Below are 22,704 nucleotides of genomic sequence, written 5' to 3' on the forward strand. Positions count from 1 at the left end.
CTACCTATCTGTAACTGGGGCTTTGCATTTAGTTCTGGAAAAAACTTTTGTTTAAAGTGGGGGGAGGAGAGAGAGAATGTACTGTTTTTCAGAAAACCTAGTACTAAAGCCAGTGTGGTTTCAGATGCATGTGATCCTTCTCATGGCATACATCAGCTTTGGGGAGCCTGTTTTCCCCCCTCCCCAGATACCGAACAAGAATTTTCATCAGCCTCGGGAGGCACAGCCAATAGTCAGGCATGATAGGAGTTGCAGCACCACAGTTCTCTTTACAGCTAATGTACACCACGTGCACACCTCCAGGTTTTCTTGTGCATTTGAAGAAAGCATCTTACGGATACCGCAGTAGAAAATTGGGTATAAAAATAATGTGAGAACTTTGCTTTTATTTACATTTAAGGGAGTAGATGCAGATAAGAACTTTCACCAATGATCTGTAGACTACAGGGATGTGGAAACCGCAGCTCTAACAGTAGCTAGAAGGCTACAGCTTTTATTATAATCTCTCCCTTGACTAGGCTGGCTGTGGCTGATATGTAGCTGAAATCAAACAGGCAGTTCTTCAGCCCTGCCATGCTTCATCTTTCCAAATTCCACCCTTTACTCATGGAGCAAATGTACTAAAAAACAGAGCCACGATTATCAGGACTCTTGATTTGGGCATATTATAACTTCAACCATAGCTAATGAAAGTCTGCACTTCATAATTTCCCCAGAGCTGTATTGTCTAGCTCTGGGAATATGAGCTACAGTTGTGCAGTAACAGCTTTTTCATGTATGGGCATTTATGAAGGGAAAAAGTTTCCTCCACCATCTTGAGTTCCTTGGAGGAGGATTGGCAGGGTAAAATTGAGATATAACCTAAGGTCACCCAGTGTGTGACATGGCTGAGTGAAGATTTGAACATGGGTCTCCTTGTTCCTATGCTGATAGTTTAGACCAGTGGTCCCCAATTAGCTAAGTACTGAGGAACCCGTTTTTAAAAAGCCAAGCCATGGACCCCCCCCCCCTTTGGAAAAAAATGATATCTGTTTTTTATGTGAATGGTGCCACAGACCAGAACCTCTGCTCTAGACTCCTATATACCATATCTTGTTGACTGTCAAAGTAGATAACTTCAAAAGAGACAAGAGATTGCAATCCTGTGCATGCAAATTTAGGAGCTGGCTCAGCTGAATTGAATGCTTCAGAGTAAACATGTGGCAGCTTTTCCTTCCCAAATGTGACCGTTGTTGTTGCTGTTAAGCATCCATTCACCAGCAGGCCCCAAGGTGCTTTACACATCTTGGATGTCAAAGGTGAGGGTAAAAAGGTGCATCTCCAGCATTCCCCAAAAGCTGTATAGTGAAAAAGCCAGGCACACCTCTATGGGTAGGAATTCCACAATTTAGGGGCAGAAAATTCTCTCTCCTGGGCCGCCACCACCCAAACTTCTGAGTGTTGTGTGGAACTACAAAGAGGGTCTGCTCTGCTGATCTTAACACTCAGGAAGGTCTATAGGGAAGCAGACACGTTCAGATACTTGGGGCCTAAGTTGTAGGTGGGTGGAGATACCAAAGTGACGGGAACATGATGTGCATAGTCCTTTACTACTGTCTCTTTAAATGAGCAGCGTAATTTAAAAAGACAACCTGCAAAGAAATGTACAAAGCGTGCACCCTTTTTTCACAAATATGTGCATGGCAACTGGCGGGGGTGGGGGGTCCTATGTATTTTTAAAAGAAAAAGCGAACGATCCACCTATGCACCATTACCCAAGTCTAAATGTTTTGAGATTATGATGTATTATTTGAGTGCAGAGAAGGCAAAACCACATAAGGGACCATGTGCAGAAATGCAGAGTAGTGAAACACAGGAGCCCAGAATAAGCCTGGATATTTTTTTCCTGAGAGCCGTGTTGGTGCATCCTAGTAAGGATGAAGTAGGTTGAGGCATCCCTGCAATTACATCAGACAGTCTCTAGTGATTCGGGCCATTGAGAACTTCTTCGTGACTCATTCAGCCCTCCACAGACCCTTTACGAGCTTCACAGATTGGATTGGGGAGCATCGCCCCCCACCTTGCCAAGGCAATACTTGTATGGGTCTCCTTGTAGTGGTGGTGGGTGTCGTGGACGTGAAATGCCAGCGTTTGCAGCATCTAATTAAGGAAAAAATGGTTTGGGTCTGCAGATAAGCTCTTGTGAAATGGAACGGATCGCCTTGTTCTGATTTTACATTGAAGCTCTGCGCTGCAGAGTGAGTCAGCCCTGCAGAGGAACAGAGAGGGGGAGGGAGAAGCTGACAAAAGGGAGAGGGAGAAGCAGCAGCAGTAGTGATGGATAATATCCATTAATAGGCCACCTCAGTCCCTGGAAGAGGCTTTAAGTCAAATGCTGATTGCGTAGGTAAATTCTCTTTCGGTTATGCTTCATCTTTTAGCTGCCCCCCCCCCAAAGCCCTGGGGAGGAAAAAGCAAGCCTGTACTGACATAGGTTCCTAGCGAAGATTTAATTAGAAGTGTAGATAATTTCAGGTCCTGTCAATTCCTTTTTCTGAAAGAAGGATCACGTAGTACAGATAGCTGGGGAGGAGGGCTTAAGATGTTGCTGAACTCCCAGTGCTATCAATCCCAGCCAGCATTGTCCATGGTCATGTTCACACCATTAATTTAAAGCACTATCACCATGGTTTCCCACAAAAAGATCCATGAGCAGTAGGAATTTAAAGGAACTTAAAGATGCCAAGCTGCCTATTCCCTCCACGGAACTACAGTTCCCAGTGTGGTTTAATAATCCCACTTCAGAAGGAACTCTGGCAATTGTATCTCTGCGAGGGGAACAGGGGTCTAACAACTCTCTGCACCCTTAGCAAACTACAGCTCCCATGATTCTTTGAGGGGAAGCCATGACCATTTAATGTGGTATGATAGTGCTTTAAATGTATGGCGTGCCAATTATAGAGATCTTGTACATTAACATCTTGAGAGCCAGCGGTTCCCCAAACAACTCTCTCTAAATGGAACACTAAAGTGTATTTTCTGTGGAATGGCTGTAGCTGTTGTGACCTACTTGTGTAGCAACCTGGTTGTAAGCTTTATTTATTGAGCCTGCCAAAAAAAAAACCTTCTGAAAATACTGGATTCCTTTTCAAAGAAAGGTTGGATTTATTGAGGAGAAGGAGAGAGTAGTAACACATGGCAGTAGAGTGCATTGCTCTCTGCATGCAGATGAGGCTAGATTCAGTTTCTTGATGTCTTCAGGTAGTGGGAGAGACCTCAATCTGAACCCCTGCGGAGCAGCTGCCCATCAGTGTAGACAAGGGATCATCAAGCTTTTGGAACATTGACACTGTTCCCTTCTCTCCGATCCTCCAGGTCACACTCCCCACCCCATCTGTTTCTGGAGAAACAGATCCTTCTAGATCCTCATAATCTTAACATCAAAACCACCAGCACCTGGCTGTGTCCACAAATGGAATCCATGATTTGTTGCTGGTCTTGTTGTTATGTAAAAACCATGAGGATCCATGGCTTGGATCAAGGTTTTTGTGTGGATGACAAGCTCCAGACCTGTGATTTTTTACTGTGTTGTCTACAGCATACACTTTATTTTTAGTTGCTGGGTTTTTTGAGACCTTGTGTAAAAAATCACTCAAATTCAGTACTCTTAATTCCTTTGAACCTCCTGATCAATTGTTACCAAACTTTTTCCCTTGTGGATCATTTGAAAGTTGCTGGCAAACTCCTTTTTCTGTCTTTTGTAGCAATTGCAGTGTGCTGTGTTAGATGCTGCGTGGTTTTTAATTGTATCTTTATTGCTTTTATTTCTTACATTCTCTTTTATTGTATTACAATTTGCATTCCATGGAACTCAATGAAATACAAAATAGGGAATAAAATAAACACTAAAATCACAACTAAAAACTTAATGACGACATGTCATGGACCACCTGAATGAAATTCAAGGACCATCACAGTTTGGGAACCCTTGCTCAAGGTGGCTTATGTGGCCCTCCCTCTCCTCATTTAAGCCCTGCAACAACCCTGCAACCCATGCTGGGAGGCAGTGACTGGCCTAAAGTCACCCAGTGAGCTTCATGGCCAAGTGAAGATTGGCTCTTCCAGGACCTAGTCTGACACTCTAACCACTCCACCACAATGCTACCAGACCAAGCACTAGCAAAATCCATCCATTTTCTGAACAGACACCACACACAGTCTCCTGCTTCTGCTCTCTGTCCTGTCCTGTGTTTTGTTTTCTGCATCTGATCTGGTTTCTGTGGATCAAAAGAGTAGCTAACTCAGGCTCCTAAATTTTTCCCCTGGAAGCTGATGCTCCAAGAGCAATCTAATCTACAGAGAGGCCTGAGAAAAGACAGAGGCACAAAACACACACCAACTAAACCCTACGTCTAGATCATGTGCCTGTTGCCAAGTGATACAACTGGTGCTTCGCAGCTTGAATTCAGCTCAAGGGATTGTTTTACATGGCCTCCTGGTCATCCCTTTGCCCTCTGCTCTCCTAGCTGGGCCAGGACCGAGGAAGGCAGGCATAACATCGGATTGCCATGGCAGATCAGAACAAAGTCTTATCTTATGGGTGGGGAAACTCAAACTTTGGGGTGTCAAATGTAGCCCTCGGGGCCTCTGTATGTGGCCCTTGGAACTCTCCTTTGGCAACAATCACTCCTCCCATGCCACACCTTTCATTGACTTTGCTTTGCACCCTGAGTGTTTTTGCCTGGCTGGAATGTGTCCTTGAGTGCTGATAATATCTTCTGCTTGTCTGAATGGAGAAGGGTTTGCAAGCGTTCAACCTACTGTACAAAGGGGAAATCTGCATCCTTTGCTCTGCTCACTTTTGCATTTGGCCCCACCCACCACTATCATGTGGCCCTCAGAAGGTTGACCAGAAGGGAAAGCAGCCCTTGGACTGCCCCCTGGTCCACCTAATTGAGCTTTCTACCTCACAAGCAAGCCATACAGGTGATGGCTATCCCCAATTGCTTCACCCTGGCACCTAGCATTCAGAGGTAAACTGCTGCTGTCCATGGCAGTTTCATTTTAACTACAATGACTATTGACTCGTTCATCCCCAGTGCACATGGAACGTGCGTTCCAACCAAATATGGGTCAAGTGTTGATCCATTAGACTGTACCCAGTCGGAAGGTGTTTTATGCATGAACAACACTACCTTGTGAAGATTGAACCAATACCCCTCCTTGTGAGGAGGTGCCCTATAGTCATGCCTTGGTACAGTACTACCAGTGGAGCACCGTCTCACTGATTTACAGGGACAGAGTCTGCATCAGCGGTAAAGGTGGCACCTCACCATTATTACCTGGCATCACAGCTGGCATCATACCTGGCATTCAAAGCACATTCAAGCACCCCACTCCAAGGAATCCTGGGAACTGTAGTTTACCCACGACAAAGCTGTGATTCCCAGCACCCTTAACAAACTACAGTTTCCAGGATTCTTTGGGAAAAGGCTTTAAATGTATGGTGTGGATGTGACACATCATGGCAGAACTCAGACATCCACTTGAGGGGGCCCCTCAGCCTCATGTTTATTCTGTTGGCAAGAAGAGGAGATGGGCTTTCAGAAAGAGAACTAAAAGGAGGTGGCAGAGAGAGGGCGTCAAGGGTGGCCCTCCCCACTTCCGCCTCTGGCCTTAACAGCACCCTTAATGAACTACAGTTCCCAGGATTCTTTATAAAGTGAAAAGAGAAGTGTTAAAGTAGATTTCAAGAGCACTTTGTGCAAATATGAACAAGCTCTATTCCACCAAGTCTTTGCATTGCAGGGTGTTGGTCTACATGCCCCTTGGGGTCCCTTCTAACTCTACAGATCTGTGAGGCAAAACCAGGCACTGGGTCATAAAGCAAAATCTGGCTGAAGAGCCTTTAGCTGTGTACATAATCATTATTCAGTGTCTGCATCTTAGCAGGAACAGTGGTGGCAAGGAGGAAGAGCCTACTTATTTTGTGGTGCCTTCCAGCATGAGTGACTCAGCCCTTAGCTCATGTCCTCCCTGCCTTGCCACTAAGATGTCAGAAGCCTTTATTAATATGCCGGACCTGTTGTCAGGAAACCTTTCAGCAGGGGATAAGAAACACCTCTCAGCTACCAACAACACAGACGGATGACTGGTTTTCACAGCCACCTCAGATTTCCATCACACTGATACAGTTCTGCAACTAGGTCTTCCTGCATGCATCATTATATCCTACATTTGTGTTGAATATATATATATCCCCCCCGCGCGCACACACACAATGCCCTGAAATCTGCCATAGATGAGCAATGGATTTGATGGTATCAGCCAGAAGATTCCTGACACTGAAATAGGCACAAGGTCCTGAAGATTTGAGCAAGGTATTACTAAAGTTATGTATTCTGTGCATGCTGGCATCCCCTCCAAAATCCACATTTAACTCCCGATTTTTGTGTCACTGAATTATTAGTATTGCAGGCTTCAAGAATCTTCTTCAGATTGAAGGTCACATTCCTTTCTGGGCAGCCTCCTGAAGAACACATGCCAGTAATGAGTAGGACCATGAGCAAAAGTTGGTGGAGCAACAAAAGTTAATTTATGCACCCACATCCTCTCTCTCCTCCTTCCAAGCAATCAAGAGGCATTAGCAGAATTCCAGCTACATCAAAGCAAGGCTGGGGGAGGGGGTATTGACCTGGTGAGAGGGGTGTGTGACTGAGGAATCAGAGAATTGTAGCTTCGGAAAGGACCACAAGGATCATCTAGTCCATCTATCACCTAACATGGGGTTTGAGCTCCCAAGCCTGAAATTAAGCGTCTTATGCTCTACCAACTGGTGGTATAGCTTCACCCATATTCTAAAAGTTGTGATATAACTATATTAATAACAATATTAATAATATATATGAAGTACTTTGAGCACTTGAAAGATAAATGCTGCTTCATTATGATTACCTTACCTCTGCCTCATTTCCATATCTCACACACACATATTCATGGATCTTGTGTACTAACATGCAGTATTTCTACAAGAGCAATGATGGTGAGGGGGCGGGGCAGAGAAGAACTGGTGTCCCGCCCCCTCAGTCGTTCTTGTCCAATAAGCAAGCAGACATGTGGCTGTATCCTGGTCGCTGGTTGCGCTTTACCTCAGCACCATTGTCACTCTTCAGAAAAAAACGGAAACTGCCTGCAGTATGCAAATATTGTCTGTCATACCCATTTCTTAGCTGCCCTTTGGCATGTTCTTGCTGTCTCAGGGTTCCCAGAACAAGAAAGAATAGGTGGCTAGAAAGCAAAACAAACAGTTACAGCAAATGTACAAACGTCCTGGAGGCTGGCACATTAGGGCAAATGGGGCACTGCCCAGCAGGCATCTTAACTGCAGTCAGATTTTATAGTTTAACCGATTTTTACACACACACACACACACATATATTTAATGTATTTCTTGTACACCACTTGGAGTAGATTGTAGTTAAGCCGTACAGAATGAGTGAAAACAAATACAGAAACAACAACAACAACAAATTGTTCAAATAAATAAAAGTAAGATAAAATGTTTAAATAAATAAAAGTAAATAAAACAATAAATTGCTTAAATAAAACATCTAAATCAAGTAAACAAACAAATAAATACATATGTATATCTACCACCTAATTCCCCGTCTCCATAGACTTGCATGCTCAGCCATTCCTAGTCAGCTGTTACTCTGACCATCTCAAGATGGAGGTAAGGGCTGCTGCCGGCACTGACCCCTTCCCTTCCTTTCCTTTCCTTTCCTTTCCCTTCCCATCATGGCAGCTCGTCTGTGCCGCTCACGTGCCCGTAGGGAGCCCACTCCCTCCCCCACAGTCTTTCCTATCAGCTGACGAGGAAAGACTTGTCACGTGAGCGGGATCGCTGCTGGAGAAGAGCGTTAAGGCAGAAGTTGGGCGACCCGAGAGACGGCTTATGTGTTGGGAGCCGGTAAGGCCAATGCTCTGCGCTTCTTTCCGAGGGAAACCACGGGGGTTCAGCAGCTACTCGGAACACCTCTTCTTTCCCTGGAGCAGAAATGCTAGCCAATGAGAAGGTGCTTGTGTAAAGCACATGCTAATTTATGCAGATATAGGTGGGACTGCTCTTTCTTGGGCAACTTGCCCCCCCCCCCCCGCATTGAGTGACAGATGACATCACGCTCCTCGGTTTCCGAACTGATACACTGGGCTGAACTTCTCCATCGCCCCTCCATTGACATGATGGGGGCCGATTTGCTACCAGTCTTGAAAATAGAAGCGAAGGCGGAGGAAGCAGACACGGTAGATTTCACTGCCCTGCGTTGTAGTGATTTAGATATGATTTACAACCCTCCGTTAAACGTTAGAATATTCCGCAAGGCAGTATAAAGTCCACAGTGCAATAAATGGAGCACAACTAGACTTGTTATTTTTTTATATGTTTTAGAACAATAACTTTCAGGAGAATATACATCTATATAATTTATTTACATTATTGTAATATATCACATATTCCTATCTACCTTGTGTTTTTACAAACTTAGTAAGAGGCTTGAGATTTTAAGAAATAATATAAAATAGTGAAGCTGAACTTATTTGTTTACTACTTTTTCCTTTCCTTTTTTAGTTAGCTTTTTAAAAATAAAATTTGGTGCAACCAAAGATTTAAACTGGCACTTTGAATTGCACCTAGAAACAGACTGGCAGACGCTGTACATCTTGGTGATTAAAATATTTTTAGCACCAGTTGCTGGAAAATGCAGGAGGAGAGATTTCTGCTGTGCTCAGGTCCTGTTTGTGAGCTTCTTATGGGCATCTGGTTGGCTACTGTGAGAACAGGATGCTGGACTAGATGGGCCAGTGGCCTGATTCAGCAGGCCGCCTCTTAGGAGCAGAGGTAGCAGTGAGGGTGGTTCTTACCCTGTTATTCTTACTGCAGGGAAGACAATTACAGTTTAGTTGCAAACGTATGTAGGCATTTGGCATCACATTGGCTACCCCTGCCAGGCCTAATGTATGGTGGTGGATTCTAGTTGCCCATTAATGAAGGAAATGCACTCTGCACATGCACAGTTCTGTTTTTAAAGAGGGCTGCCTCTGACCTCTGTGATGTGCCTTAAGTGTTCTGTTCTTTTTTAAAAAATAGAATGCAAAATGTTACAGCAAGAAAAGCAGAACTCTGTCAATCTTATTGTTATGTACTGAAGTTCTCACCCTGGGCCAGCAGGGGGATACTGTATATAGTTTTCACTCAGGTCCACATATGCAAATAAGGGATCAAAAGTGATGTTCAGTGATTGGATAGTTACAGAAAGTTGTTAGTTGCATTGTAGCGAAGCTCTATATAAGCAGGCTAGCTGAACCCTTCAGTTCAGTTCTGTTCTGGCCTATGAATAAACAAGAGCTGTTTGAAGAATCGCTGTGTCGTCTGATATGTTCACGCACAACTTAACACATATAAATAAAAATGTTGGAGCTTTTGTATGGTTTTGTTTCTGCCACAGAGAGGTCTAAGGGAGTATGCCATCTAATTGCTGACTTTACCAGGCTTTGCACCTACACTTTCAAGATTTTTTTTAAAAAAAATTAAGTCCCCTTTCTTTGGCCCCACTTCCAGATCAATAAAATAAGAACAACAACCACCACCAAACCAATACAGGTCCTGCCCTCAAGTTTACAATCTAAAAGATAATGACAAAACATGGGAGAAAGGAGATGGAGGGAGGAGGGAGGAGAAGCAAACCCAGTCATTGGTTTTTAAGGTTACATTTCTTATGGTGATGGGCAGGGAAGAAAACAATTCAGGCAACCAGATGGAATGGCTGCTTCTAGGTGCGAGCCAACGGCAATGCCTGATGTGGTAACTGTTTTGTTATTTCCCCACCTATTCTCTCTGTGTTTTGCTTCCTTTCTCATTACCAGGCGCATTCCCTGAATGCCTGAATGATGCCACCTGACAAAGCCACCTCAGATGCTCCAGTCTTCCAGTTTACTAACTGCTGGATTTTGAAGAATCATGAGCTGCAAAGGTGAGCATGTGGGGGAGCTGCTTTGCTTCTTGTTGTCTGCGATGGCCTTAAGGTGTGTAGCCATAGTTGAGAGTAATCACAGTACAGTGGTACCTCAGGTTAAGTATTTTAATTCGTTCCGGAGGTCCATTCTTAACCTGAAACAGTTCTTAACCTGAAGCACCACTTTAGCTAATGGGGTCTCCCGCTGCTGCTGTGCCGCCAGAGCACGATTTCTGTTCTCATCCTGAAGCAAAGTTCTTAACCCAAGGCAATAGTTCCGGGTTAGTGGAGTCTGTAACCTGAAGCGTATGTAACCTGAAGCGTATGTAACCTGTATGTCCTGGATCCAGTGATATGGCAAACTGAGGCTAATAAAAAATGGAATCAAAATCTGAACTCTTCCTCGTGGCCATGCCAGAGTGGGAGGATGTGCATGTGAGCCTCTGTGGAGGCTAGGCTTGTTTTTTGTAACACTAAACCAGTGTTTCCCAACCTTGGGCCTCCAGCTGTTTTTGGACTACAACTCCCATCATTCCTAGCTAGCAAGACCAGTGGTCAGGGATGATGGGAATTGTAGTTCAAAAACAGCTGGAGGCCCAAGGTTGGGAAACACTGCACTAAACTATGGTTTATACTTACATCTGAACCATCCTTGTATGTTTACATGTACCAGTGTTTGCTCCTGGTCAAATATCTTTGTAAAGACAATGCTAATTTCTTCAACTTGCTAGCATTTGTAGACAAAGTTCCGGTGAAATCTGCTGCTTTTTATTAAATGTACTTGCAGACGCATGGCTTTCTCCCAGGTTTGGCTGTGTTCTACTGGTTTACTGGTTGCTTCTGTTTTCAGAGAGGACTTGTGGGTGAGAGAAGGAAAGATCCTAAACCCAGAGAAGCTGTTCTTTGATGAAAAGAAAGCTGCAGATGTCCAGCTGGACTGCAAGGGAAGCATCCTGGCACCTGGCTTCATTGATGTGCAGATCAATGGTAAGGTATCAGAATAATTCTAGTACAAGAGAACACTGAGGATTAGGATGGTTTGAGCAGTGCAGAAATTGCTGCCTTGTAGATTCGGCTTGTGTAGTCCATGCTTGAATCTTTTAAAAGCTTTGCCGTGAAGATGTGACTTGCAGAAAAAAGCATAGAAGAGTTAGATAAGAGAGGCAAGTTGGAAGAAAACAAAATTATTCATAATTTTGTGGGTTCTAAGCTTTTACATATATATGAGCAATAAGTATCCCTTAGGAAGCCCACAGTCATCATAGAATGAAAGAATTGTAGAGTTGGAAGGGACCACAACGGTCATCTAGTCCAGCCCTCTGCAATGCAGGAATCTTTTGCCCCATGTGGGGCTTGAACCCATGACCTTGAGATTAAGAGTCTCATGCCCTACCAATTTTATACTATATTTAGATCAGGAATGAGTAGCTTTTTTCAGCCGTCAGGATCCACATGACATTGGTAGGTGAGACAACAGATCTGAATCTTAACATTTGTACAGTTGGCTGCAGTTCATCCACACAAAAGCCAGAGATTTCTATGCCTATATTTGCCCATCCGGGCAAGCAAGAGGGATTTGTACAGTTCAAGGGAGCTGGAAAGCAGGATCCCTCCATTCAACCAGTGCTATCTTACTCCTGTACATCTTCTGCTTCCAGAGACACCCTGGATCAGCCATCTCCAACCTGGTGCCCTCCAGATGTTAAGGGCTACAGCTCCATCTTTCCTGACCATTGGCCAAACTAGCTAGGTTAGAGAGATGGAAGTCTGTATCAACTGCTTTATTTATTTATTTATGCATGCCCTGCCCTGCCCTGCCCTGCCCTGCCCTGCCCTGCCCTGCCCATCTAGAGGACACATGGTTAGGGATGGCTAACCTAGTTTTCATAGCATAGCCAGTGGCAACTTATCTGTTCTTTCCTTCACACAGGAGGCTTTGGAGTGGATTTCTCTCTGGCCACAGATGATGTGGGAGCAGGAATCTCACTGGTTGCCCAGAAAATATTGTCTCATGGAGTGACCTCTTTTTGCCCGACCCTGGTGTCCTCACCATCATCTGTATATCGTAAGGTAAGCAAGAATAGGGCCCTATGAATACCCTTCCTTACTCATGAGATCTTATGTTGCTCTAAGTAGCTTTTACACGCCTTGAACAACCTGCGAGTCGAGCACAGCCAACCATGTGTGGCAGCCTACAGAAGTGTGATAAATCTCCCATCTTTGCTGTTTGCCTAGGATTCCAAAAACAGAGCAGCAGAGTGAGGCCCACAAGAGTCTGACATACCACAATACAAAGCTGTGTTGTTCATGTTGTTTCACAAATTGTGAAGGCCTGGATGAGCCTCTGATAGTTGAGCTGCCTTCTGTGCCTATTTCCATCTAGATGCACACACCCCAAACTCTTGTCCATTTCTGTTCTTTCTCCTTAAAGCAGGCACAGGTTGGTCAAATTAATCCCAGTAGCATTAGAGTTCTCTGGGATCATGGGAGAAGTCTTGCCTGTCGCCTGGTACCCGAGGTGGCTGGTTCCCAATGAGACTGGTAGGGCAGAAGACAGGGAGCCCAACAGTAGGTGGCGCCAGAACTAATGACAGGCAGAGCCAACTTCTTCCAGTTTTGTCCCCATCCTCTTCCCTACTGAATTCTACAAGCACAACACTGACAGAAAAGAGAAGGCACGGAGGAAGCTGCCTTTTCCTGACTCATGCCACTGATTTGTCAAGCTCATTGCTGTCTACATTAACTGGCAGCAAGTATCCAGAGCTTTAGCAGGGGACATTCCCAGACCTACCTGAGGAGGCAGGGGACAGAACCTAGGACCTCCTGCATGCCTCTGAGACAGACAGTTCCACCCCCTGAAATGGTAGCAACTGTTTAAAGTGGTATTGTAGTGCTTTAAATGTACGGTGTGAATGTGGTCTTTTTGTTCAGTCACTGAGCAACAGCTCCTCCCATCTAAGGTGGAGTACCTCTTCAGCTCATGTGTCCTTGTCTGTCTGTAGCCTTCCCAAATGAGGAAGTAAATGGTTGGACTCTAAACTGAGATTGCTAGTTGTCAAACTTTAGACTGTTGATAAGGTGCTGTTTTCATGGACCTATATATATCTATGTTTCCTGTCAAATAACAACGCATACCCACACTGGGAATACAGAGCTTAATAGTTGTGGAGAAAAGAAAGAAAAACAGGGGTGATGGTTGTAGTTTTAGACGTTGCAAGAACAGCAGTCAAATGGAAGTGTCTCTCCACAAGCTTCCATGTGTCAATGGAGGGTGAAAGACATATTTGATTGTCTTAACCAAGTCAATAAAGGGATACCCGATCAGGAGCTTATGTAATGAAACAGAGCTAAGGCTCATTTTTCTAAGACTGTGATATCTCTCTGTCTCATGGGGCTGAGGCCTTGTTGGTTTCATGGGTCCATGAGGCGACCAGGAAACTGGGCCCAGAAGAAGGTTTGTCCTGAAGTGCCTCTCTGACTAGGGCCCCATCTGCACCATACAATTAAAGTACTCTGATACCACTCTAAAGAGCCATGCCTTCCCCCAAAGAATCATGGGAAGTATAGTTTGTTAAGGGTGCTGAGTCGTTAGGAGGCTGCTATCACCCTCAACGAGGTACAATTCCCAAAGTTCCTGGGATCCATTGCTGAGGAAGGATCACAGGTCTGAGCCCCCACCCCAAACAGCTAAAGTTGACTCTTAAGGCAAGATAGTTGGGATGCTCTTTTATTATTTGTGCTCATGTGGGTTCAGGGCAAGTGAACAATTGCAGCTATGGGACCACACACTTTAGCCAATTCAGCACTGAATGTAGTGACATCAGATGACTTTAGTCCTGAGTTCAGGTGTCACCTTGACCACATACTCAATGAGATGGCTTGACTGTATCCCATCTGCAAAGTGGGAATCTTGCCGGCCGCCCTTGCAGCATGGTTTGAACAAGTTAGTTATGCAAAGTGAAGTCAGCAGGCAAAGGCTTTCTGTTCATACATTTACAGCAATGATTAGCTGTGATGTTTCTGACTCCAGGTGCTGCCTCAGATCTGCGTCAAAAATGGAGGACTTCATGGAGCTGGTGTCCTAGGTGAGTGTTACACCTACTCTCCCACAGGACAACATCTACCATATTCGTTACCTTTATACCTCACCTTTCTTCCAAGGAGCTCAAGGTTGGATACATGCTTCCTTCCCCAGTCACTTTACCCTCACAGCAAACCTGTAAGACAGTGAATGGCCAAAAGAGACCCTGTGAGATTTATGGCTCAGTAGAGATTTGAACTCAGGTCTCTCCATTCCTAGTCCACCATTCCAGGGGTGGGGAATTTCAGCCCAGGAGCCAAATGTGACTTATAGGCCTTTTTATCTGGCCCTTGGGACACCCTTCCCAGGCCACGGCCTCTGCCCCCAGGCCTCACCCCTCACTAGTCTCTCCTCCTCCAGTGCTTTTTCTTAGATGGAATGTGTCCTAGAACTGTGTTGGTGCTTCTTGTTTGCCTGGATGGAGCTTCGAGAGAGGGGAATGAGGAGGAAGGCAATGAAGACTCACAGAGTTGATTGGCTCTGGAGGTCTGCCTTGCTGCAGGTTGGGACTTGCAGAAGAGGGCATCAGTGTCCTCATCCAAGAACAGGGATGGGGAGCCTGTGGACCTCTAGATGTTGGGCTTCAGCTCCCATCAGCCTCAGCCCACTTGGCCAATGGTCAGAGCAGATGGGAGTTGTTTCCCAGCAACATCTCCAGGGCTTCAGGTTCGCGACTCTGCTCTAGAACTCACCCATCTCTTCTGCAATGGGACAGGGGTTCATCTGGAGGGTCCATTCATCAGCAAAGAAAAAAGGGGGGCACACCCAGAGCACTGCCTTCGCACCTTTGAGACGGGAGCCTTCCAGGAATTGCTAGACACCTATGGGAGCCTGGACAGCGTCCGTATTGTCACCCTAGCACCCGAGATGAAGAGGAGCAGTGAAGTGATCAAGGAGCTCACCAAGTGTGGCATCTGTGTGTCACTAGGTAAATATTGCCTCCTCTGCACGAGACCTTAAAGTTTGAGGTTTGGGATCTGGCAGGCAGGGAACAAGCCTAGGTCCACACATGTTTTGGAACAGCGGAAATAATATTGTTCATTCTATTATTGATCGAAGGATGCATTTGGTGTGGGGGTTCCTGGAAGCGGATCCAGAGTTTTCATATATTAGAAATGGGGAAATGCATTATATTTCCAACAGCTAGGATGCCCACTAAATATTAGGAGTATAGGAAGTTGCCTTCTGTTGAGTCAGACGTTGGTCCCTCTAGCTGAGTACACTTGACACCTGGTTCTCCTTGATCCTAGGTCACTCCATGGCTAACCTGTCTCATGCCGAGGAGGCTGTTCAACATGGGGCCACCTTCATCACTCACCTTTTCAATGCCATGTTACCTGTGAGTATCATCAATTACTTCCAGCCCATCAGGCCCCTTGATCCAGCCCCTGATATTCTCCCTCTCAGTCTGGCAGGTGTCTTAAGAATCTCCACACATTTTTTACCTTACTGGAAAGCAGGTTTTTGGCCTTTCTGCTTGTGAAGCTACATCTAAAAATATGGGAATGATGCCTTCCGAATGCGCGGGCTGGGGGGGCAGTGTCAACAAATTTTAACTGGTGCCATGACTGAGAAGACCCTGTATCTGGTCCACCCCTACCCCTGCACTTGAGTCAGGGGTGGAGGAGGACCTGGAGGAGAGCCTTGAATGAAGGATTCCCATTTCCTCTGCCTGCCAATCTCCTTTCTTTAGCAGTTAAACAACACTCCATGGGGCACCATTCTGATGCTCATCCTGGTTTTGTCTACCTGCAGTTCCACCATCGAGATCCTGGGATTGTGGGACTCCTCACAAGCGACCAGATCCCCCCAGGTCAGAAAGTGTTCTATGGCATGATATCAGACGGCATCCACACAAATCCTGCTGCCCTGAGGATCGCTCACCGGGCTGACCCTAAAGGTTTGTCCTATTGGGCAGGAAATCCCCTGAGTAGTGAATATGGAGTTAGTCTTGCTAGATCGGTTCCTAGCTGCTGCCTGTAGGTACTGAGGAAACAGTGTGATTTATTTATTTATGTATTTTGTTAGATTTATATATTATTATTCATCAAAAGATCTCAGTGCAGTTCAAAAGATAAAAACACAAGAGAAAAGCACAAATAGAAACAATAAAACAATAGACCCCCCCCAAAAAAAACACATATAAAAGGCTGTAGAATATTGATTAGCCAAAGGCCTGGTTGAAGAGGAACATTTTTGCCAGGTGCCTAAAGATATATAATCCAGGGGAGGTAGAGAGAGATCAGCTAGATCTCTCTAGTGAGAGTGAGAGTGAGGCCACATCTGCACTATACATTTAAAATGGTAGTGAGGCAGTGTGGTATAGTGGCCAGAGTGTTGGGCTTCAGACCTGGAAGACCAGGGTTCTAACCCCCACTCAGCTGTGAAGCTCACTTGGTGGCCTGGGACCAATCACTATCTCTCAGCACAACTTACCTCACAGGGTTATTGTGAGGGTAAAACAGGAAGACACTACCTTAAGGTCCTTGGAGGAAAGGTGGGATATAAATGTACTAAATAAACAAATGCCACTTTAAAGCCATCATGGCTTCCCCCAAATAATCCTGGGAACTGTGGTTTGTTAAGGGTGCAGAGAGTAGTTAAGGGATCCCTGTTCTCTTCACAGAACTACAGTTCCCAGATGATTGCTTTAAAGTGCTATAAGTCTGCTTTAAACAATGTAGATGGGGCCTGAAAGAGTTGGGAGTCCAGCAACATTTGGAGGGCCAGAGATCCCCTATTGTTGAGCTAAAAGAACCAATGGCTTGGCAGTTCCTGTGTTCTTTGCTTACCTTTATGACAAGACTGGAGTTAACGTGAGCCAATTATGTCCGTTTAGGTCTGGTCCTGGTAACAGATGCCATCCCAGGTATGGGGCTTGCCCCAGGCAGGCACACCTTGGGCCAACAGGTAGTGGAGATGGATGGGCTGAACTCCTACATTGCAGGTGAGTTCCCCAGAATCCAGGTAGGGAGGACGGGACCCTGGACAACTTTCTCATTCAGGGTTGGAGCGCGTGGCCTGACTTTTGAACCATTAAGCTCTTGAAGGCCCAAACCTTGCAGATACCAGGAACAACCTCCTTCCTGCATGGCATCACCATGATGTTGGCTGCACAAACCATTGCTCAGTGGCAGAGCATCTCCCTTGCATGCAGAAGGTTCCAGGTTCAATCTCTGGCATCTCCAAGCTGGGAAAGATCTCTGTCCAAAACCCTGAAGAACAGCTGCCTGTCAATGAAGGCAATACTGAACTAGATGGACCAATGCTCTGGTTCACAATAAAGGCAGCTTCCTGTCTTGCTACATTGTGTGCAGCCCATACTGGGTTCCATGCTTGATCCTGACTGCTACGGTCACAAGCCATGGACCAGTGCAAAATGAATCTTCCAGCATATGTGTGTGATACCAGGATAAGACATTGCACACTTAGTCCTTTCCCACAACCTAGTGATGGTGCATTCTTAATTATACTGGCTAAACTGGAAGCATTTTCCAGAGCTGTTGCTCAGGTTAATGACCACAAGGGAAAAAGAAAAATGCACCTTACAGAGAAGAAAGGAATGAAAAATGAATGCAGCACTTCAACACAACAGCTAGTCTACTCAGGAATCAGGAAACTGAACCCACATATTGGCTTGTGTGAACAGCTTTCCGTTTAACTTTGTTCTTTCGTTCTCTCACCCCTGCCCTCTTCACAGGGACCAAAACGCTGAGTGGCAGCGTTGCAACCATGGACACATGTGTTCGACATTTCAAGGATGCCACTGGTAAGGCTGTTCTGTGTGGGATGAGAAGGGGGGACCCGTGGCTGTCCATACGTTCTTGGACGAAATGGTTCTCCTGTGAATCAGGAATTGATTAAGTAGCAGGAAGTAAAGAGCAGGAAGGAATGGACAGTTCTTTGAATGGAGAAAGTGGAGTCCCCCAAAGATCGGTATTGGGGCCTACGCTTTTAAACTTGTTCTGGCCACAGTGATCCATGCATTGGTAACCGCAATACTCAATTATTGCAATGCGCTCTATGTGGGGTTACCGTTCAGTTTGGTCTGGAGTCTCCAACTGAAGGAAAACGCTGCAGCTAAATTGTTGGTGGGGACAGACTATCGCTGGTGCTAAAATGTTTGCCTTGGCTGTCTGTAGGCCTTCAGCTCAGACTCAAGGTCCTGTTAATAATTTACAAGGCTCCAGGACACCTCAGGATCACCAGATCACTGAGGTCTTCATGGGAGTTCCTGCTAGTGGTCCTTGGTGGCTTGGCTGCACAACTTGTGTCCACCAATAGCCATGCATTTAGCATTGCATGCCCAATTTTATGGAACTCCCACTTGAGGTCAAACAGGCTCCCTCCCTGTCAAGCTTCTAGCACCTACTGAAGGCTTCTTTATTCCTGCACGTATTTTCATTGAAGTTCGATTTCACTGTTTTAATTGATTTGTTGTTGTTGTTGTTGTATTCTGTCTTTGTAAACCAGCTTAAAGACTATTGTAGTTAAGCAATATGTAAATTGCTTAAGCAAATAAATAAAATCGTAGTGATGGATCTTCTCTCTTTTTCAGGTTGCTCTGTAGAGACAGCACTGGAAGCTGCTTCTCTACACCCTGCTCAGCTCTTGAAAATCGAGGACAGAAAGGGCACCTTGGATTATGACACCGATGCAGGTATTGGCCGTCTTTGGGAGAGCGAGTTCCAAACCTCCCACCCCTAAGCCCCTCCTGTGTGTGTCTTCTACTGGAAAATCCTCACACTGAGAAGAGGGTCTCTTTTTCCCCCCATTAGGGAGAGCACAACAACTGGATTAGGGTGTGAAGTTCTAGGGAGGGAGAGAGTAGGGCAGTTTCACTGGAATCCTAGTGGACAGTTGAAGCTGTGCTTGGTGCAGCTATGACTTTGGGAAGGGGAGGAACCATAGCTCTGCAATAGAACCCATTCTTCATGAAGCACCCAGATTCATTCCCTAGCAAACTCTAGTTTGAGGACAGAGAAGGTAACATGTAATGGGGAAGACATTCCCCTGAAACCCTGGAGAATTACTGTCAGTAGGCAATAATATGGCCTGATATAAGGCACCTTTGCCTGTTTTCTACTCCTTTAGGGATTATTGTGGATCAGGGATGGAGACCTGTGACCCTGCAGTTGTTGCTGGACTCTCACCTCCCATAACGTTTGGCCACCAGCATTGGAAAGGCGACAGTTTCCCCATCCCTGCCCTCACATCAGTCTCGACCGGATATTTCTTTTTCATGCACCTGTTTCAACAGGCATTGTGCCAAATATGCAAAAAGGAAATGGCCCTGAGCATTGTTGGGAGTGCTTGGTGGCTGGTCCATTAGAGCAAATGGGGCACTGCCTCACTAACTTTCAGACTGCCACACAACTGCCTGCCTTCTAACTTACATCCACACCAGGTGGGTGGCACTGCCTGTCAGTTTCCCCCTCCTTAGTCTCAGTGTTGCCTTTCTAGAGCTCCACCTGTCATTGGCTCTGGCTCAGCCTATCGTTGGCTCTGGTTCCACCTACTGTCAGGCTCCCCACCTTCGACCCCATCAATCCCAGCAGGTGCCAGCTGCCAATGACCCACTGTATCCCACTTCCTCTGTTGAGTGACATAAATTTATATTCCATACAGATTTCCTGTTGCTGGATGACAACCTCCATGTTCAGGCAACCTACATTGCAGGCCAGCAGGTCTGGAGGCAGGACAGCTTTGCCATCTAAATCTAGAGCCGAGACTACGACAGCAGCACTTCAGATCAGTGGCAGAGAGTGGATTCTAGCCAGAATGGAGCATTTTTTCTCCAAATGCCCCTGTCTCTCTTGTTCCTGCACAGTGGAGGCTGGTTCATTAGGGCAAATGGAGCACTGGCCCACCATCCTCAGTTGGCCCTCAGTCAGCCAGCCCTCACCTACCTGTCTTCTTACTTAAAACCAACCCAGGCGTGGCCCTGGCTCGCAGCTTCTTCCTCTCTGGTCTCAAGTTTTGCCCTTGTGCAACTCAGCAGGCGGATGGGGGACAAATCTCAAATAAGTTGGCTCCACCTCCCATTGGCTGTCGCTCCCCTCATCACTGGCTCTGACTCCATCTTCTGACCATCCCACCAGACCCAGTGAACACCAGCCATCTCTGCTTCCTCTGACTCTGGAAAAAAGAAGTCTTATTCGAACAAGTTCCAGCTGTGGCAGTCCTTTCTACTGTTCACAAACTGCATCCTGCATGGCAAATTGCTTGTCTCCAAGGAGCTGTGGATGGAGCTGTTTATTTCCTCACGTGGCCCCAGAAACCCGGAGGTGGTTGTCTTGTCTGCTTGCCTTCAGATGCTTGCTTCTCCCATTCTCGTGTGTGAATGCAAAGGCCTGGAGGAAAATATTGCACACTGCTGAACCGAACACGCAAATCAACTTATGAGGCTGTTTTTACCTAAAGAACTTCTCAAGCACGTCTGAAACAACAGGAACTAGACACTTGATTTTAAAAATGCAGAATTCTGCACTAGATGCCACAGGGGAGCTCTGGCCATTTTCCTCCCACAGTGCCTCTGTTGTGGCCTTCAGCCATAATCCCACCCCTACCCCTTGTAATGCTGGAATGGTGCCTTTTCTTTTACTGTCATCTTCCTTGCCACAGATTAAAGCCAGCTGAGACATCTCGTGCATGTTATTCCAATTCTAGGGTGAGATGCTACCATGAGCTGAGGTGCTCCTTAGGTTGCTGTTACTTGCCCTCTCCCTGTGTCTAGCTCCCCAGCCATCATCAAGCCATCCTAACGAAAGAACTCACCTCATCCCTTGTCCTTTCTAGTTGCCTCTGCACTGCTCTTATATGGACCTGTAATATTTCAATAAGGAAAAACCCTGCAAGTCAGATTCTGCATAAAAACCATCCAGCTCAATTCTGAAGCCTGACTTAATCTTGCACATATGTATACCAGTTTGCTGTGCATAATGCATTCTGTTTCCTGGAATAATGAGGGAAGAAAGGAAGCTATGTGGAAACTTTGTGCTTGGCCCTGTATTCTGCCTCCTGCTTCTGAGACTGTTTCCTGAACACCTGTCCAAATCACAGGGATCAGGGCTGTGCAGAGCTTGTCTGAGGCCCAGGGCAGGACCTTGTTAGAATAAAGTTATAAACTCAAGAAACAGCCAATCCCTGGCAGGAACCCCTGCTGGCTTAGCCCTCCAAGGCCTGGGTCATGTGTACCCATCTGTCTCCTGCAGGGGCCTGACAGGGACTAGAAGCCTTGGTTGTCTGTGTGGGGGTGATATTCTCAATACAGTGGTACCTCGGGTTAAGTACTTAATTCGTTCCGGAGGTCCGTTTTTAACCTGAAACTGTTCTTAACCTGAAGCACCACTTTAGCTAATGGGGCCTCCTGCTGCTGCCATGCCACCACTGCACAATTTCTGTTCTCATCCTGAAGCAAAGTTCTTAACCCGGGGTACTATTTCTAGGTTAGCGGAGTCTGTAACCTGAAGTGTATGTAACCTGAGGTACCACTGTAACCTGAATTCTGAACTAGGTGCCACATTCCAATTTTGTGCTGCTCAGTTGCTGATGCATGGATTCACCAGAGCCCTGGTGCCACAGCTACATGTTGCTCATTTGTTGTTTGCTTGACCTCTTGTCTTTGAAATGTCGGAAGTTGGTGTTAAGAATCAAAGTCCTAGGCCCTGCTGGAGACTTGGCACTGTAAGCAGCCGAAGCACAGAACAAACGGCCATGGTGGGTTATGCTGGCGTATACATATTTTCTAAATAGTTTTCTAAATCTTTAAATTCTAAATAAATAAACAAACGGTTGACCACTTCTAAACTCAAATGAGGATGCGGGTTTCCCATGTTTTTGCCATCTCCTTGGGGTCTCTGGAAGTTAACAGTGCAATCCTATGTGTGTCTGCTCAGAAGTAAGTTCTCCTTGTGTCCAGCAGGGCTTACTGCCAGGTTGGTGCATATAGAATTGCACTCTAAGTCTCTATAGTCTGGGGTGAGTGCATTTTAAAAGCAGTTAAAAATTAAGTATTACAAAAAAGAAGAAGGAAGACATAGAGGAAATAAGAATCATGAAATATTTCTTAGGCAGCAAAAACAGTAAATGGTGAGATCTTAATAGCACACTTGTAATAGCATACATTTTTGTAGGCTGGATATATGGAGTAATCCTCAGTTGGCAGGTAGCTCTGCTAGGGTGCCTGCACACACACCCCCAACCTCACTATCTTGGTAAGCAGCAGTAACACTGTGTTTGAGAGACTGGCCACACCATGCCAGGATAGCTACTTCTGGTATATATGCATACACAAGTGTAAAGGGAAAAATATACAGATGTCGACATTAAATGCCAATGAAATGCAAAAAGTTAAGTCTTTGGCAATTCAGTTAGAACTTAAACTCTTAAATAGTAACTAAGCTGCAAGAGCCTGGAGCAATGTAAAACTATTCAGTAGACTTAGAATAATTTTAACCCAGCTTCTACAGGGGTTACAAATTACAATATGCTGATTATATTCAAGAATGTACATGCATATGCAATTAAAGGGGCCAGTGGACCCACCAACTTCACAAATCATTAGTATAATGAAGTTAAACTTGTACTGATGAGTAGCAGCTTTCATAGACTGGAACTCTGGGTGAATCTGGA

General features: G+C 45.6%; 1 protein-coding gene and 1 long non-coding RNA gene across 4 annotated transcripts; one reads left to right on the forward strand and one right to left on the reverse strand.

The window, feature by feature from the left end:
* Positions 1-1,064: 1,064 nt before the first annotated feature.
* LOC309329384 lies at positions 1,065-7,739 on the reverse strand. The gene is made up of 3 exons (XR_014151108.1): positions 7,636-7,739; positions 6,939-7,045; positions 1,065-2,248 (listed from the first exon to the last, which is right to left on the reverse strand). It is a non-coding gene; the product is annotated as an uncharacterized lncRNA (long non-coding RNA).
* Positions 7,740-7,844: 105 nt separating this feature from the next.
* AMDHD2 (amidohydrolase domain containing 2) lies at positions 7,845-20,717 on the forward strand. Of its 3 annotated transcripts, none has more exons than XM_081839946.1 (12): positions 7,845-7,948; positions 9,901-10,007; positions 10,840-10,976; positions 11,920-12,059; positions 14,020-14,074; positions 14,786-14,998; positions 15,321-15,409; positions 15,826-15,970; positions 16,910-17,017; positions 17,771-17,839; positions 18,629-18,730; positions 19,699-20,717. In XM_081839946.1, the coding sequence occupies exons 2-12, from the start codon at positions 9,922-9,924 to the stop codon at positions 19,785-19,787; spliced, it is 1,233 nt and encodes a 410-aa protein (XP_081696072.1). In that variant the 5' UTR covers positions 7,845-7,948; positions 9,901-9,921; the 3' UTR covers positions 19,788-20,717. The 3 variants fall into 3 exon arrangements, with proteins under 3 accessions (XP_081696072.1, XP_081696074.1, XP_081696073.1); XM_081839948.1 differs by lacking the exon at positions 7,845-7,948 and adding an exon at positions 7,968-8,054; XM_081839947.1 differs by lacking the exon at positions 7,845-7,948 and adding an exon at positions 8,124-8,280.
* The last annotated feature ends 1,987 nt before the right edge of the window (positions 20,718-22,704 follow it).

This window comes from Podarcis erhardii (assembly GCF_964252035.2).
Source record: "Podarcis erhardii genome assembly, chromosome: 14".
Taxonomy (NCBI): Eukaryota; Metazoa; Chordata; class Lepidosauria; order Squamata; family Lacertidae; genus Podarcis; species Podarcis erhardii.

Bases quoted from the DNA above. Each gene is read 5' to 3' on its own strand.
- AMDHD2 (XM_081839946.1), top strand. From the start codon at position 9,922: ATGATGCCACCTGACAAAGCCACCTCAGATGCTCCAGTCTTCCAGTTT. The intron at 14,075-14,785 runs GTGAGTGTTACA...GCAATGGGACAG, and splicing joins TCATGGAGCTGGTGTCCTAG to GGGTTCATCTGGAGGGTCCA. The intron at 15,410-15,825 runs GTGAGTATCATC...GTCTACCTGCAG, and splicing joins TTTTCAATGCCATGTTACCT to TTCCACCATCGAGATCCTGG.